This window comes from Brassica napus, chromosome C5, assembly GCF_020379485.1.
Source record: "Brassica napus cultivar Da-Ae chromosome C5, Da-Ae, whole genome shotgun sequence".
NCBI lineage: Eukaryota > Viridiplantae > Streptophyta > Magnoliopsida > Brassicales > Brassicaceae > Brassica > Brassica napus.
Window position 1 is genome coordinate 39,951,566 of NC_063448.1, and position 18,075 is coordinate 39,969,640.

The 18,075-nt window shown below is 39.7% G+C and overlaps 2 protein-coding genes across 2 annotated transcripts; both read left to right on the forward strand.

Moving 5' to 3' along the window:
- Nucleotides 1–576: 576 nt before the first annotated feature.
- Nucleotides 577–7,888, forward strand: LOC106389063 (isocitrate lyase). Its single transcript, NM_001315846.1, is given in 5 exon segments — nucleotides 577–606; nucleotides 714–1,120; nucleotides 5,113–5,715; nucleotides 6,779–7,371; nucleotides 7,791–7,888. Coding segments are annotated over 5 exon segments (1,731 nt in total).
- Nucleotides 7,889–9,044: 1,156 nt separating this feature from the next.
- LOC106384248 lies at nucleotides 9,045–10,652 on the forward strand. The gene has a single exon (XM_013824243.2). The coding sequence runs from the start codon at nucleotides 9,045–9,047 to the stop codon at nucleotides 10,650–10,652; it is 1,608 nt and encodes a 535-aa protein (XP_013679697.2).
- The last annotated feature ends 7,423 nt before the right edge of the window (nucleotides 10,653–18,075 follow it).

Below are 18,075 nucleotides of genomic sequence, written 5' to 3' on the forward strand. Positions count from 1 at the left end.
GAATTCTCTGGAAGACTAATATAACGTAAGAAATTTTTGTTCTTTGTTAGTTAATTAATTACACCCACTTTGCCGACAGATATACTCTTTCCGATGAAGTTTGTGATTATTGCTTAACTGATTATTAGATCATATGGCAACAAGATCTTAGGCAATGCATACTTACATGGACCAGCACATATATCTGACCGTAACTGTATCCTAAATCCTTGTGCAACTCTGGTTCGCACTAAACTATATACACTTCAGATTTGTTTTCTAGAATGAGATCAACAGAAAGAGACGATAAAGGATGTCTGATGATAATTCGGTTCTGCCATAATTCACTCGTACGTGTCACAATTATTCAAGTTTTGAGAAAACAAAAATTTAAGCCAACTAGAGAAAGACATATACACCAGCACAAGTAACTTTTTCAGTAAAATAGTTTTAAATACTTTATTTTAAAATATTTTTTTTAATTCAGAAACTAGTATATAAGGGGAAGAAAGGAAAGAAGAGCAACATGCTTGAAGTTTCTCTACTTTCATAAGTCCTTAAAAGAAAAATCATTTCCAATTCATAAAATTTGAAGCCATGGCTGCATCTTTCTCTGTCCCCTCTATGGTATAGCAACACTAAATCACCTCATCAATGTTCCGTTAAGATATTTTTAGTTATTTAATTATGTAGGTTAACAACATTGGCTAAGTCCATTGCGAATGATATATCAGATCATGGAAGAGGAAGGGAGATTCGAGGCGGAAGTTGCGGAAGTGCAGACTTGGTGGAGCTCAGAGAGGTTCAAGCTAACAAGGCGTCCTTACACGGCCCGTGACGTGGTGGCTCTACGTGGCCATCTCAAGCAAGGTTATGCTTCGAACGAGATGGCTAAGAAGCTGTGGAGAACGCTCAAGAGTCACCAAGCCAACGGCACGGCGTCTCGCACGTTTGGTGCCTTGGACCCTGTTCAGGTGACAATGATGGCTAAACATTTGGACACCATTTATGTCTCTGGTTGGCAGTGCTCGTCTACTCACACCTCCACTAACGAGCCTGGTCCGGATCTTGCTGACTATCCATACGATACCGTTCCTAACAAAGTCGAACATCTCTTCTTCGCTCAGCAGTACCATGACAGGTAATTTTGGTTACTAATAAAATATTGTATTGTAATTGTACTATGGCTGATGGTATATAAGTTTCTTCACTACTACAACCTTGATATTTGCTGCATGGTATGGGAGTAAGTTCTTTTTTTTTTTCTTTTTTTTTTGAATACCAAATTATATTAAATTAAAACCCAATGGGCTATGGGAGTAAGTTCTGAACGTAGAAAATAGCGTGAAAATTTTCTCTCTGTTAGGTTAATGTAGTGTGAACTCTGGTCGCGGATAGCTCGTGTCAAAAATAGTTAAGTAATTATATTTTATGGCTTTCGGTGTCTTGGTTACGAAATTGCTTCTTTCGAGGATTTACGTTGCCACGTCTTACGATAATTTGATCGTCTGTCAAACTATAGTTTATACACGTTCTAGTTGAGATCAAATTTACAATGTGAATTCTTGGAAATAACATGATAGAATACTTATTTTCTTCGGTAAGGAAATATTAAATTTGGACCAATCGGCCTATTTAGCATTCAAAAATATATTAAGAGACCATTACCGAAATCAGTTATGGATAGTGTGAAGTGTTTTGATCGTTAGATTTGTAACGTTGCATGCAGCCTGTTTTAATCCCAAAAATACATTTTTAGACCATTAAATCCAATGGATAATGTTAGACATTTAGGTGTGTTTTATTAACACTAGGATAATCTTTATATATAAAGTAGGGATTGCTTCTCTCCCAGAGTGTCCACCTAGGATTCCAGCTCACTAATTCATGCATCCTAGAGCTGACACCTGTCCTCTCTAACTAAAACTCATCGTTTCATTAAAATTCCCGTTTGATGGGCTTCGATCTGTTTCCGTGTGTTACGTGTTTGGGCTCTAGAATCAGGTGTTTTCGCGGCCGGGTAGATGTAATCGCTGCTTGAGCTTCTTCTCACTTTCGGAAACGGTACGAGTTATGGCTTTGAATTTCAATGCGTGATTTAATCACCCACGATTTGCTAGAGCATTCGATGATCGCAGACGTTTGTTGCTTTTGTTTTGATTTGTTCATCTGTTTCAGGCGACCCTTATGGAATCCACCTTGGAGTTTCTGAGAGACGATTAGTCACGGCCAGTCTATGGTGGGAGCCGTCGTTCCGTGTTGAATCGTCTAGATTTCTTTTCACCGGCTATGTGAATCTGGAAGCGTCACAGACTGCAATCGTTGGCATTAGCGGTTTTATTAACTCCTGCATGAATGGGCAAATAGACTCGACGATCGTTACGGACAGGAATCGTTTCTTTAAATCTTCTTCCTCCTTTCTTCACTATCACCACAAGTAGAAAGATAACCATCATGAATGCTTGAGTCAACTGTAATTTTTTCCTCAAGATCTAAAAAAAGAAGATTGAATAGTCTAAGATATAGAAAAGCTTTGAATTTGGTGTTTGGCGTTTTTTATAAATCTACAATATCATTTTGAGATCGATTCTTCTCCTGTTTCATTACATCTCAGTGTTTGCTAATTTTTTCTGCTCATTTTAACATGTAACTTAACTTCACTGCAGTTCTACAACATATTGTCTGAGTGTTTTTTTACGCTCAAGCCAACCAGAAGTTATTGGGCGTGGATGTGGAGCATGAGGTGATGTCGCTACCAGTAATGACCCTAAGTTCATGGTAGGTAACCTCCTTCATTTGAATTCCACAGCCAACTTTTGCAATGCCACTTTCACCTTTCATGGATCTCCTACAACTTGCAGGCTGGCTTTTCCTAAATGCAACTTTTGGTACACATTTATATTTACTTTGACAAAGAAACAAGTGACAGTGACACCTTCATATCCAGGTAGTTTGCTCTAGCTTTAACAATTTATTCTTGAGAAAAATACGGCTGTTTTTTTGTAGCTTTGGTAATGGTGAGTTAGCCTCTTCCACAAGTTCCATCAAATATGGTGGTGTTAATAAAATAGAAACAGTAACAGTGTCAGAGCTCAACACCTATGTGGTCAACTCTAAACCTCAGGTACATTGCCTATATCTTTCCTAATGCTTATGGTTTTCACATTCGTTCATTTGTAGACGCCTATTAATACGTTCTACTTCAGGCTGTAGATTTTTTTATTCCTTAAAAAGGGACTTTTATTCCTTACCAACATATCAGACCTAAAACCTTAGCAACATAAACTATTTGTAGGTACCGTGGGGAGATGACCATCTCGGATGCGATAGACTGGGGTGTGTTTGTGCTGTTTGATGCAGAAATGTCTAAGTTAATAAATGTGCGTGCGGCAGGAAGCGGGAGAGCTCATGAACTATGCAGCTGATGGTAATATTTCTCTCTTTCCTGGGTCGACTTGAAGCTCCGGTTCAATTCTTATAGAGTGTTTTTGTGGGTCAAATCTATGTTATTTATCATGAGGTTTGAAGCTTTTGATGATGTGCGGGACATTATAAATAATATGAAGCCGGTTTTGTCATTAATTTTGCTATTATCATTCTCTTTTGTGGGGTTTCAGGGTATATAAAAGAGAAAGTAGCATTTTTGTGACTGGACTTAGTATTTACACAGTTCCTGTTGAGATATGTGAGAAGCTTGCTATTCCTGAAGCTGAATGGCCACGAGCTATTGGTGAATTGTGCGGTTTGATTTATATCAAAGAGGCTCTGTTCTAACACCGCATGGATATTTATGTTTTAGCTTTGTCTCAACATCGATGGAGTGAAAGAAGACACTGAATGGATGTCAAAGGTAACTCTTTTCATTTAGCTTTTATTGAGCTATTATTTTTCTTTTTGTGATACTTTGTATCAGTTTTACTTCTGTTAGAAGAGCGTGTCTAATGTCGTAAAGCATATTAAAATGGTGTTTGTTATCTTAAAACGTCTGTTTTGTTCAATCTGTTTATATACATAAGTGCTTATTTTATTTTAGATGTGTTCATTCAGTACCAAAATATTAAAGGATGCTGGTGTCAAAGTGTTTTTTATACACTTTATCGTTATGCTTTGCTATTGCTTTGCACAGGTAAGCTTGAAAAGGGGAAGGGATATGGCTGAACTGGTACCAAAATATGGTCTGCCATCACTGGCACAACGACATGGCTGAACTGGAAAAGTGCTGGAGGAAAATAAGGTGGTCTTTACATGAATACTACTTGGTCTAAGAAGAACAATACGAACGCAATTTGTAGCTAATTAATTATACCCTCAAAAATTTACGGTACGAATAAAATCCTTGAGAGATGTCCAAAATATTTTTATTATAAACATAGAAATTCAACCATGAAACATGACTCTTGCATTTCCTTACCTTTTTCAAGTTATCTAAAGTTAGTTAAAAAAGTTTATTCAACTAAAACATTTATCAAATAAACCATATCATCCAAACTTTTATAGAAATATATAAAAGTGTATCAACGTATTCAAAACAAATATATAAGAACAAAAAATAATTCATAATTTATGTATCAACTGTATCAACTGTATTGCAAGTATTTTTATTTACTTACTTTTATAATAAAAATATAACACACAAAAAATGTAAAATAGTTACATTTTTGAAAAAAAAATAAAAGCTATTTATTAATTTAACAAACTTTTGATTTCTAATAAGAACAACAGAAACAACAGTAAAAATTAAAATCATTTTTAGTTTAGAGTAAATTGCATATTTTCATGTATATGAAAATATAATATATCTTTTAATTGACCTTCACTTGCTTAACAAAGACTAATATAGAAAAATATAAGTCAATCAGTTACAATAATTAGTGTTAAAACAAATATTCTGTATCATTTATTAATAAGTGTTACAAAAAATTGATATCATTTTTTCTGATACTATTTATGTGTTGTAATATGATCTTTTTTATAGTATATTATACACATTTTTTTTGTAAATGCAAACCTAAAACAAAAACCACAAAATCATTAAAAAAAATAACGTAGATCACAAGTAAAGTAAATCCCGCCCGTAGGGCGGGCCGACCCTAGTAATTATCTAATTACAGCATCGATACGTCTCTCTCGCAGAAAACAGAGGGAGGCGAGAATGAGCATGAGCAGAGAAGAAAGAGCAAAAACTCCGTTTGTGGACTACTTGAAGCCCATCATCGCCGACGGAGACACCGGTTTCGGTGGCACTACCGCCACCGTCAAACTCTGTAAGCTCTTCGTCGAGAGAGGCGCAGCTGGGGTCCACATCGAGGACCAGTCCTCCGTCACCAAGAAGTGTGGCCACATGGCCGGAAAAGTCCTCGTGGCGGTAAGTGAACACATTAACCGCCTTGTCGCGGCTCGGCTCCAGTTCGATGTGATGGGCACAGAGACCGTTCTGGTCGCTAGAACGGATGCGGTGGCGGCTACTTTGATCCAGTCGAACATTGACTCGAGGGACCATCAGTTCATCCTCGGTGTCACTAACCCGAGTCTTAGAGGCAAGAGTTTGTCCTCGCTTCTGGCCGAGGGAATGGCTGTAGGCAATAATGGTCCAGCGTTGCAAGCGATTGAGGATCAATGGCTTAGCTCAGCTCGTCTCATGACTTTCTCGGACGCTGTCGTGGAGGCTCTCAAGCGCATGAACCTAAGTGAGAATGAGAAGAGCCGGAGAGTGAACGAGTGGCTAAACCATGCAAGGTAATGAATAAGAATTTTAGTAGTACATCCGAAAATATCATATATCTTTGGTTAACTGTTATAGACTTCTAGTTTGAAACTATTTATCAAAACTAACAATTTTACCCAAATTAAGAATTTGGTTTTGTGTAGGTTCTAGTTATGATAATCAAATAATGAAGCGGTAGTATTTAATCTCAAATACAAAATTTAGTTAGATTTAAGTTTACCAACTAAATAATTATTTTGGTGCGCTAGTTACAAAGTTAAGAACCGTCTCTTAAATAAGATATATAAGAGCATCTTTAACCCTAAGACCATGATTATCGCTGCACGGTTTCATAGGTCGATCTTTAATTTTTTTTTTGTTTCTGCTGATTAAAAAAAAAATTAGAAATCGAACCAATCGCGGGCCGCCACGTGTCAGTGGGGCCCGCGAACAGTGCAAGAATTGCACCAAAGTCGATCATTGTTTAACCTCTTCTATCACCGTTTTTAACACAAAAGGTGGGACCTCCAACTTAAAAACCCCACTTATATCCTCCGATAATTCTGCCCTAACTTAATTTTTTTTTTTCTGATTTAAAAAAAAAAAAATTAAAAACTAACCAATCGTGGGCCGCACGTGTCAGTGGGGCCCGCAAACAGTGCAAGAACCAAGCTCTTAGAGAAAGGGTTTTGAGCATGATTATTGGAGGGTTCTTTCTTAGTTTTTTTAGTTAAAAGTTAAGAGACGGGTTCTTATATTCCGCTAAGAACCCCGCAATAATCATGTTTTTAGGAGCCAACTCTTAAGTTTTTTGTGGGTCTCACCTCTTAAGAACCCTTTTAAGAGGTGGAGATAATCATGCTCTAAGAGCCGTCTCTTAGCCAAAAAATGTTTTTAAAAAAGTGTCAAATCATGAGTTAATAAACCCAGGTAAGAGACCGGAGTTAATCATGCTCTTAAGGTTTTTCACAAACAATATTCGTATCTAATGGGCATATCTTATTCCTATTTATAAAGAAACTTTTCAATGTTGATGTTTATCAAAAGTACAGTCTTACACTAGCTAATGAAAATGAAACCCATTGGACTAATCAGGTACGAGAACTGCCTGTCAAACGAGCAAGGCCGAGAATTAGCAGCAAAACTCGGTGTGACTGATCTTTTCTGGGACTGGGACTTGCCCAGAACCAGAGAAGGATTCTACCGGTTCCAAGGCTCGGTCACAGCAGCCGTGGTCCGTGGCTGGGCCTTTGCACAGATAGCTGATCTCATCTGGATGGAAACCGCAAGCCCTGACCTCAACGAATGCACCCAATTCGCAGAAGGAGTCAAGTCCAAGACACCAGAGGTAATGCTCGCCTACAACCTCTCCCCATCCTTCAACTGGGACGCTTCTGGTATGACGGATCAGCAGATGATGGAGTTCATTCCACGAATCGCCAGGCTCGGTTATTGCTGGCAGTTTATAACCCTTGCGGGTTTCCATGCGGATGCTCTTGTGGTCGATACGTTTGCAAAGGATTACGCGAGGAGAGGGATGCTGGCTTATGTCGAGAGGATACAGAGAGAAGAGAGGAGCAATGGGGTTGACACATTGGCTCATCAGAAATGGTCAGGTGCTAATTACTATGATCGTTATCTTAAGACCGTCCAAGGTGGAATCTCCTCCACTGCAGCCATGGGCAAAGGTAATATTACTTTTTTTGTTTAATTTGCTCACACACTTTATAATAAATAAATTAGAGTTTGTGATGGGAAATAGTTATTTATAGTATGGGGAATTTGCACACAAATAGTTTTTGGATTCAGTCTTAAGATCTTCCACTTCTTAGGATAAATAAAAGATGCTTACACATGTTACATATTTTTAGATCGCCCAATCATAATAATTCAGTTGTTGAAGATTCGTCCGGTTGGTCGAGACAAGTGATCTCTTCTATTGAACATATATAATAGTCACTGTAGATACTTAAAATGCCTTGATTAGTAAGAAAAAATCTGACTTTTACATAACATTATGCATGCAGTTACCGTTCGCTCGTTTCATTATGCATCCAAGTATAAGCTTTTTTTTTCATTTCCTCAAATGATGTGTTTTGGCATGTAGGTGTTACCGAGGAACAATTCAAAGAGACCTGGACGAGGCCGGGAGCTGCTGGAATGGGCGAAGGGACTAGCCTTGTGGTGGCCAAGTCCAGAATGTAAGACAGACGTTCATTGCGGCGGAGCGGCCAAGGCGGTTCGGCATCTTCGCAGAAAAACTTGGAAACCACCTTATCTTTATTATATCTTTACTCGAGTAAAAGAAAAAGACATAATACTTGTATCTTCGTTATTGTGTTCGCTTTCTTCTGCGTAATAATTGGGTTGAAAAGTTTGGGGCAATATTTACGGGGTTTGCTTCTTTGTATGGATATTTGGAATTTGGTGTTTTTGGCTTTCATTATAAAATGATTTCATATTATTATATTTGCTGTTCTGATTCGCTATAAAACCAGGTGAGGAATGTTTCAGCACTCTAAAAGGTACTACCGTTTTGTTTGGTCAAACCGGATAGTTTAATTACCACAATGTGAAAACTACATACCGATACGTACTTTTGGCTCTCAAAGTCAACTAGGGGCATAGTAATTAATGGCTCTATGATTGAGTCAGGAATAATGGGACTGAGCATGGCCATCGGTTAGATATCTTTTTCCTGCACAATACTTTCATTAAAACTTTAAGCTGTAACTTACAACAGGAGCACCAACCTCAACCCAAACTGCTCAAAAGATTGAGAAACTAAAGCTCCCAAATGGGAAAAACGGACCAAGCGTTAGGAATCTAGCGAATCAAACAGATCGCGGAACAAGAGTGGCTCAAGCGGATCGAACGGTATAAGTGTGGATCAAGTGGATCTATCAGTCCAAAACATATGTTTGAACGGTAAAAACACAAAAAAAATAGTGAACTTAATAAAAGAGAACTGCATATGCGGAGAAATTGCATTTCTCTCACTATACCGTTCAAAGCCTTAGACAATAATATCGAAAACGCTAAGACATGTTTGAATGGTAACAACAGAAAAAAGAATAGTGATCTTAATGAAAGAAAGCATACGCGGAGGAACTGTATTTCTCTTACTACACCGTTCAAAACCTTAGAAAATAATGTCAAAAACGCTAAAACAAACGACTTAATGGTTGCAGTGATTTTCTATCATCTATTTCTATATATATATATATATATATATATATATATATATATATATATATATATATATATAATTAATATTTATTAACAAATATAACCGACCCAAACTGAAAATAGGGTATCAGTTACAACTTTGAATCAAACAAAATAATCGATTATTGGTGTAATGGAGGCTAGGGTTTTAGGAGGCGATTTAGGAGGCGATTTTAGGGTTTTGGGGGAGGAAGTGCAAGATGCTACTATGGAAGATATCGGGGGGAAGGAGAGACCGCCGGGAGATCCACCGGATGTCCCAGGCTCGTGGGTAAGGAAAGTCGTAGGGTGTAGTGAGGGAGGAATGCCAGTTCCGGAGGAAGTTGTGGCTGAAGAGTTTGTGGAATCGAGATTGACGTTGGAGTTCCCGAATGGTGAGGACGGAGAGCCGGAGATCACGATAGGAGAGGAGGTACTGAAGGCCATGAATAGTTTGTGGAAGAGATGCATGATCGTTAGGGTTTTGGGAAGGAATGTTCCTATCCTCAGTTTAACCCAAAAGTTGAAGGAGTTGTGGAAACCTAAAGGATCGATGTATGTCATGGATCTACCTAGGCAGTTCTTTATGGTGCGTTTTGAGAAGGAGGAGGAGTATATGGCTGCGCTAGCTGATGGTCCGTGGAGGGCGTTTGGGAGCTATCTTATGGTGCAAGCTTGGACTCCGGAGTTTGGTCCGCTGAATGATGAGATAGATACCACGCCTGTTTGGGTTCGTCTCTCCCATATTCCGGTGAATTTCTATCATAAGACGATTCTGATGGGAATTGCTAAGGGGCTAGGAAGACCGATCAAAGTCGACTTGACAACTCTGAAGTTTGAAAGAGCTAGGTTCGCGAGAATTTGTGTGGAGGTGAATCTGAATAAGCCTTTGAAAGGGTCAGTGCTGATTAATGGAGAGAGATATTTCGTATCTTATGAAGGAATATCTGCTATATGTTCGAAGTGTGGCATGTATGGGCATCTCGTATACACATGTCCACGGAATAGTACGGAGCGAGCTATGGTTTCTGTGCCTATTCCAGTGGTCACGACACATGTGACCACTGTACCAGTGGGAATGGAAACGGAGTATACGCAAGTAAGACATACGAGGAAAAAGACTGACCCACAAAGACAGTCAGGAGGGACTACGAGGAGGAATGATGGGAGAGATATGATGGGGAATAAGATGAAGGAAGTACGTAATGGTGGTTCCGTAGAGAAGATTAATGTGTCGAATCGGTTTGGGAGCTTAATAGGAAGTGGGGAGTTGGAGGAGCTACGAGATGATGTTGGGAGAGAGGGAGAAAATAAAGAGAATGAGAATATCGTTAATCTAAAAGTCGGAGGTTCAAGTAGAGTACCTGAGAAGGTAATGGCGTTTTCTGCAACTGGGGTCAAGGGGAACCAGTCGAAAGCCCAACCAGGCCTTAAGGAGAAGAAGGCAAATAATTTGAGAAGTCTAAATCTTCAAAGGCCGAAACCCAAACCTGCTGGGCCCACGCGAGGCCTTGTTTATGGGCCAGCTAGAGGAGAGATGAACCTATCGTTAAGTGGAAAGAGATTGAGAGTTGAAAAAGAGAACATCGGAGGACGAGGAGGTGTTTTCGCCGGAGATGGAGGAGGAGATGGGAGCGAGAAGAAACTAGAGCACGGTAGGGATCAGAGAAACATACCGGAGCAGTTGGTTTCGACGGAAAACCTGATTACAGATGGATCAGATCTTGGTGAGGGGGAAAGCTCGAAGGGTGTGGAGGCATAACGATTTGCCCCGGTGATTCAGTTAGTTGATAAGAAAGATTTGATGAAGTGCATTCTTTGGAATTGCCGGGGGGCAAATAAACCTCAGTTTCGCAGATCGATTCGATATCTGGTGAAGAGATTCAAGACAGATGTTCTTGCTGTATTCGAAACGCACGCTGGTGGAGTCGCTGCGGGTCGAATTTGTCAGGGGCTGGGTTTCGAGAATTCATTTAGAGTTGATGCATGTGGTCAGAGTGGAGGCATGTGGTTACTATGGAGGTCGGAAATAGGAGTGCTGGAGGTGATAAAGTCATCTGATCAGTTCATTTTTGCTAGAGTGGGAAGTGGAACAGAAGTGATCAATTTGATCGTTGTATATGCTGCCCCTTCTCCGAGTCGGCGGGGTGGTCTATGGCAGGAGTTGGAGGATGTTATTAGAACGGCCATTGGACCGGTTATTCTTGGGGGTGATTTTAACACAATTGTGAGATTGGATGAGAGGAGTGGAGGAAATGGGAGACTGTCTCAAGACTCTTTAACTTTTGGTGACTGGATTAATGATATGTCGCTCATAGACATGGGTTTTAGTGGGAATCAGTTTACTTGGAAGAGAGGGAAATCAGCGAGTACATTTGTGGCAAAGAGGTTGGATAGGGTCTTATGCTGCGCCCAGTCGAGACTCAAATGGCAGGAGGCAAGAGTAACACATCTGCCGTTCTTGGCGTCAGATCATGCTCCATTATATTTACAGCTGACACCGGAGGTCCAAGGGAACGCATGTCGACGTCCGTTTCGTTTTGAAGCGGCATGGCTGCAGCATAGTGAGTTTCAAGAATTATTAACAGCTTCTTGGGACAGAGACATCGATACCAGAGAAGCTCTAGTGAGACTGGGATTAAAACTCAAGAAGTGGAACAAAGAGGTGTTTGGTAATGTTCAGCATAGAAAAGAGAAGTTAGTTACGGAGATAAAAGAAATACATGAGAAAATTGAGGAGGACCTAAGTGATGAACTCCTGGTGAAAGAGGGTGAGCTACTCAAGGAATTTGAAATAGTCCTGGAGCAAGAGGAAGTGATTTGGTTTCAGAAATCTCGGGAGAAATGGGTTGCTCATGGAGATAGAAATACTAAGTTCTTTCACATGTCCACAGTCATAAGAAGGCGAAGAAATCGAGTGGAGATGTTGAAAAATGATGCTAATCAGTGGTTAACAGACGTAAAGGAGCTAGAGAAACTTGCAGTGAACTACTTTAAAACCTTATACTCTTTGGAGAATGTGGATACTGAAGTACAGAGTCTACCGATGAGCGGTTTTGTGCGGCTTACGAGTCAGGAGCAGACTTCTTTGAACAGACCTTTCTCTGCTGAAGAAGTGGAGATAGCTGTAAGAAAGATGGGTAGTTTCAAGGCTCCAGGACCTGATGGTTTTCAACCAGTTTTTTATCAAAGGTGCTGGGAGACTGTGGGACCTTCGGTGATTAGTTTTATTCTTCGATTTTTTGAGGTTGGGAAGTTGCCGGAGAGTACGAATGATGCTCTTGTAGTGTTGATACCGAAAGTGAGTAAACCGGAAAGTATTACACAGTTTCGTCCTATTAGCCTCTGCAATGTGCTGTTTAAAATTATAACGAAAGCTATGGTTGGGAGACTAAAGGGAGTTATGAAAAAGCTGATAGGTCCTGCTCAGTCGAGTTTCATCCCAGGCAGATTGAGTGCAGATAACATTGTGGTTGTTCAAGAGGCTGTTCACTCGATGAGAAAGAAGAAGGGTCAAAAAGGTTGGATGTTACTCAAGCTGGATTTGGAGAAAGCTTACGACAGGTTGCAATGGGATTTCTTGGAGGATACGTTACGAGCAGCAGGCTTGTCTGAGGGTTGGGTTGGAAGGATTATGGAGTGCGTATCTGGTCCCTCGATGAGCATATTGTGGAATGGTGAGAAAACATATCCGTTCAAGCCCTCACGAGGACTTAGACAGGGAGATCCTTTGTCTCCGTACTTGTTCGTGCTGTGTATGGAGCGGCTCTGTCACATGATAGATAGAGCGGTGATGGATAAAAAATGGAAACCTATAAAGTTGTCTAGAGGTGGACCGCAGCTTACTCATATCTGTTTTGCAGATGACTTAATCCTCTTTGCAGAGGCTTCAGTGTCGCAGGTCCGAGTGATAAGAGATGTGTTGGAGACATTCTGTAGAGCCTCCGGTCAAAAAGTGAGTCTCCCAAAGTCGAAAATCTTCTTCTCTGGTAACGTTACTCGAGAGAGAGGAGAATTGATAAGCCGAGAGAGTGGTATTTCATCAACAAGGGAACTGGGGAAGTACCTGGGGATGCCAATTTTACAGAAAAGGATCAACAAGGAGACATTTGGAGAGGTCCTTGAGAAGGTAGCATCACGTTTATCAGGATGGAAGAAACAAACTCTAAGCTTAGCAGGAAGTTAAACCATGACCAAAGCCGTCTTAGCATCCATACCAGTGCACTCCATGAGCACGATACATATGCCAGTTAGTACATTGGACAAGTTAGATAGCTTATCAAGAAGCTTTGTGTGGGGTAGTGGCCAACATTTGATCTCTTGGGATAGAGTCTGCAGACCGAAAGCTGATGGTGGTCTTGGGATTCGTGTGTCGAGAGATATGAATAAAACGTTGCTAGCGAAAGTAGGATGGCGTCTACTGAATGATAAAGATGGTTTATGGGCTAGGGTATTACGAAGCAAGTATTCAGTGGGTGATATGCATGACTCTTCTTGGATGGTTGCGGGTAGGAACGTGTCTTCTACATGGAGAAGTGTAGTAATGGGAATCAGGGAGGTGGTTGCAAAGGGGCATAGTTGGGTTATTGGCAATGGAAGAGACATCAAATTTTGGACAGATAAGTGGCTTTCACGGGAACCTCTTATGGGAGAAGTGCTTGGAGATCTTCCAGAGGGATATGAAAACACAACAGCTAGGGAGTTGTGGTTTGATGGTGGGGGGTGGGATCTCTCCAGAATATCTCCCTATATAACTAACGAGAAAAGGCTTGAGCTTGTGGCAGTTGTTGTGGACACTGTGAGTGGAGTGAAAGATCGGCTAGCGTGGGGAGAAGGTCCAAATGGACAGTTTACAGTTAAATCTGCGTATGACTTAATAACAAGGGATAATACTCCAAGACAGCAGATGGAAAGCTTGTTTAAAAGCATGTGGCGTGTGGTGGCTCCAGAAAGAGTTAGAGTGTTCCTTTGGCTAGTTGGGAATCAGGCAATAATGACAAATGCAGAGAGATATAGGAGACATCTCAGTGGAACTGATATGTGCCAAGTATGCAAAGGAGGAGTTGAGACGATCTTACATGTGCTTAGAGACTGCCCTGCAATGGAGGCAATTTGGAGTAGATTCGTACCAAGTACGAAGAGACAGGCCTTCTTCTCGATGTCATTGCTTGAGTGGCTATACAGAAACCTGTATGATAATGATGCTGAGAATGAGATTCCTTGGGCCACGACTTTTGCTCTGGGCGTGTGGTGGGGATGGAAGTGGAGGTGTGGGAATGTGTTTGGAGTTAATAGGCTTTGGAGGGATAGAGTTAAATTTTTACGTAACTTGGCTAGAGAAGTGATGCGTGCTAAGAGGACAGAGGAGGAAAGCAGGGTCCGTGTCCAACGGGTGGAGATAATGATAGGATGGACGCCTCCTCGAGGGGGGTGGATGAAACTGAATACTGATGGAGCATCACATGGCAACCCGGGACTGGCGTCGGCTGGAGGGGCGTTGCGTGATGGTGAGGGTGAGTGGTGCGGTGGATTTGCGCTTAACATAGGGAGGTGCTCGGCGCCTCTGGCGGAATTGTGGGGAGTCTATTATGGCCTTGTGATTGCTTGGGAGAAAGGTATCAGGAGGCTGGAGGTGGAAGTTGATTCCAAAATGGTGGTGGGTTTTCTTACGACAGGGATTGAAGATACTCATCCACTGTCTTTCCTGGTACGATTGTGCCATGGCTTCTTGACGAGGGACTGGTTGGTCTGAATTGTTCACGTGTATAGGGAAGCTAACCGATTAGCTGATGGGTTAGCTAACCTTGCGTTTTCTCTTCCTTTTGGGTTTCATCGTTTTGATGTTGTTCCGCGTGGGTTTGTTAGTTTGATACGAGAGGATGTCGATGGACTGTTACAGCCACGACAAGTTCGATTGTAATTTGAAGTTTTAGTTTAAATAAAATTTGGAGGCTTCCTCCCATCTTCCTACCCAAAAAAAAAAACAAAATAATCGATTTAATCCGCCCCCAATTAGATTTAGGGAGAGGAGATCATCACCGTCTAAAGCCGAATGACCACCACAATATTCCTCAGAGAAACAAATGGGTTGTGATAGATGAAAAACGGGAACAAACGCTTCTGAACCTGCAAAAAAGGAATAATCTGCCCAGACGACCAATAAGCCCTCCAAGCACTAGGATGACGATTGTCAACCAGGTCTCCAATTCGCTCCAATTCGTACATATATCGAATCGACAAAATCAGAGCAACAACACGACATCCTGATCCAAACAAAAGAACATGATTCAGTCCTCTATGCACTTCGGAGCTTCACCTTGCTGGAGAATGAAGGAAAGCCAAGCGAAGCGGAACCACTCGCGAAATGGCAAGAGCATACTCATTCCAGTAACAAGAGACAAGATAACAAAGAAAGAGCAAACTGCAAATGACGGTGAAGACACATCCATACACGACAGTTCTTCAAGTCATCACAAAAGATGCAGAAGCAAACCCACAAGGATACATAAGCCACACGACCTCGAGATCCTCTTGCAAAAATCGACATAACACATCTGTCGTCTCCCTTGAGTAAACGCAAACCACTCGTCGACGCAAGACATTGAGAAGAAGAGCTTTATACACCACTCCCAATGAAGATACACTCTTCGAGATACACCAACACATCAACCTAGAGGAGAGAGTTAGTCTAATGTCAACACGTGCCACCATTACTGAAGCACTCCAACCAGATCTACAAGAAAACTAGATCCAACGAGTGATCACCCTTAAAAGACAATTCTGCTCTCTCTCTCCCTTTGTCGCCTCGCCGAAACTCGAGTACATAACCACATAACCACATAACCACTAGGCGAAATAGAGCTAAGCAAAAGAGGAAAGGGAGAGGAGAAAGCCTCCGGCGACCAAGCGCACAATCTCTGATCAGCAGAAGAAAAACAGAACCGATTAGAAAAAGTTGGATGAGAGAAGTTGGACCTTTTCGTTTAAGAGAGAAAATCTCTCCCTTTTTTCTGTATATATATATATATATATATATATATATATTTATTTATATTGAGGTGCAGGCATATAGTCGGTTGTTGTATTGACATAAAGTGTATCGATTCATTCATCTTGTTATAACTTTTAATTTGTAATCAAACCAAAACCTCAATGCATGATATGAGACACATTAATTGTCGAATGTAAACAGAATCAACCTTTGACAATAAAGCAAAACGTTGGGTACTCTGCACATGGGATTAGCTAACATAACTTAAGAAGATTAGTGAAATTAATTATCCTTATAATTAAACAGCGAAGCAGTGGGGCCATACATCGGACCATCGTAGTCCTAGTCCCAGCTACATTCCTCCCCCGGCAATCACGCTTTTATTCCTTTCTTTTCATTCCTCTTTTTTTATTTTAATTTTTATTACTTTTTATCTGATTATACCAGGATTGATTTGTTACTACCGATACTTATTTCCAAAAAGATATGTACAGTATGGTTTACTGCCCTTTTTTTTTAGTACACATGGTGGTTTACTGCTATCAAGAATCTTACAGATAACAAAAGTATTTTTAAAAATGAAGCCAGCAAGTTAATGACGTGTCTTAAAATATGCAACATGATTGTCATTGACAAGAGACATTGCGTCCCAGAAGCAACTTCTCCAAATGTTATTGGATGAAAATCAAGACGTATTAAGAATCATGCTCATGCATCCTTCTAGTAGTTAACTGAAAAATTCTACATATACATATATGATCGCATATATATATATATATATATATATATATATATATATATATATTCAGATTAGCTAGAAGTAGGTGGTTTAGCAATAGAATGTTCATAGAATTAAGCAAAAACCCTAAATGACGAATCATTTTAGGGAAATTGAGCTGTATAACGCAAAAAAAAAAAAATAATTTACTGACTAACCAATTGCCCTATTTTTTCACTGTTTCTTGTGCTTTTAATATAATATTGTCATATTACTCTTTATTGCAACCGGTAAAACCTGCAAGTCAGTTTTTTTTAATAATGTTAAGTTCCAAAAATTTTCCGTGTCCATTAAAGAATCACATACCCTCACATAGTTTATTCTCCCTTTCGAAGTGCGTTGCAAAGGGGACATCATCTCCGCTTCTGAAATCTATTGCGAGACGACGGTGTTACAATTGAAGTGGCGAGAAAGAGCAATCTGAGCATCTTTTCCTTCTCAGATTTGTGGGATCGTTGATGAAATTGTATTGTCTATGTTGATATTTTGGCGATATGGAATGGAACACTACGTACATATGTATGTGGTCAATAAACGTGTAACGTGGATGTCTTTTTTCTTTCATATGGCATAGTTTTAAGTCACTCCTCACCATATATTATTTGTGATACGTCATGTTTACCGGGTAACTGTAAGTAGAAAAGGTATAACCGGCTAATTTTGGGTGTAAATGTTAGATTCTTCATTATGTGAAAATCAATGTTATCTACCTAATTTCACTTCTAAATTTGGTTAGATGGCAAATAAGCCCATCATTTTATCATTAAAGACAAAAAATATAAGAAGAAAAATCGGGTCTCTTTTCTCATTTGCCATTTTTATCGTTTTTTATATTGTAGTTTTTTTTTCTTATCGTCGCTCCGATTATATTGGCTAAATTCATTGGAATTTTAAATTAATATTAAAAATAGTGTTTAAAAAGGAGGATTTATCCAATAATATTTTCTCTGTTCTCGAAAGTAAGATTTTCTAGAGTTTATTCTTGTTCCACAAAAATAGATTTCTATATTTTTAAGGTACTTTGTATACTTTTGAGAAATATTAATTGTGAATTTTTGAGTTGATTAAATTTTATTGGTGGATAGTTATTAAAAAGTTTATTGAAAAATAAATTGTAAATTAAATTGTAAACATTTATTATATTCTTAATAAACGTGAAAACTCTAGAAAATCTTATTTTCGGGAACGGAGGGAGTAGTTCGTAATATTTACATGGAAGTATGGGAATCTCTACTTAATCATACAATCCCAAATCATTGTTCTTTTACCTTTGATCATATTTTATAACTAATGTTAAGTGATGTATGATCAATTTTGCAACATCATATAGAGCTCTTGGAGCATGTTGAGCAGCTGTGAAATTATTGAATTCATTGACACTGAAAATTTGTTTGGTTGTATATAAGATGAAATCCA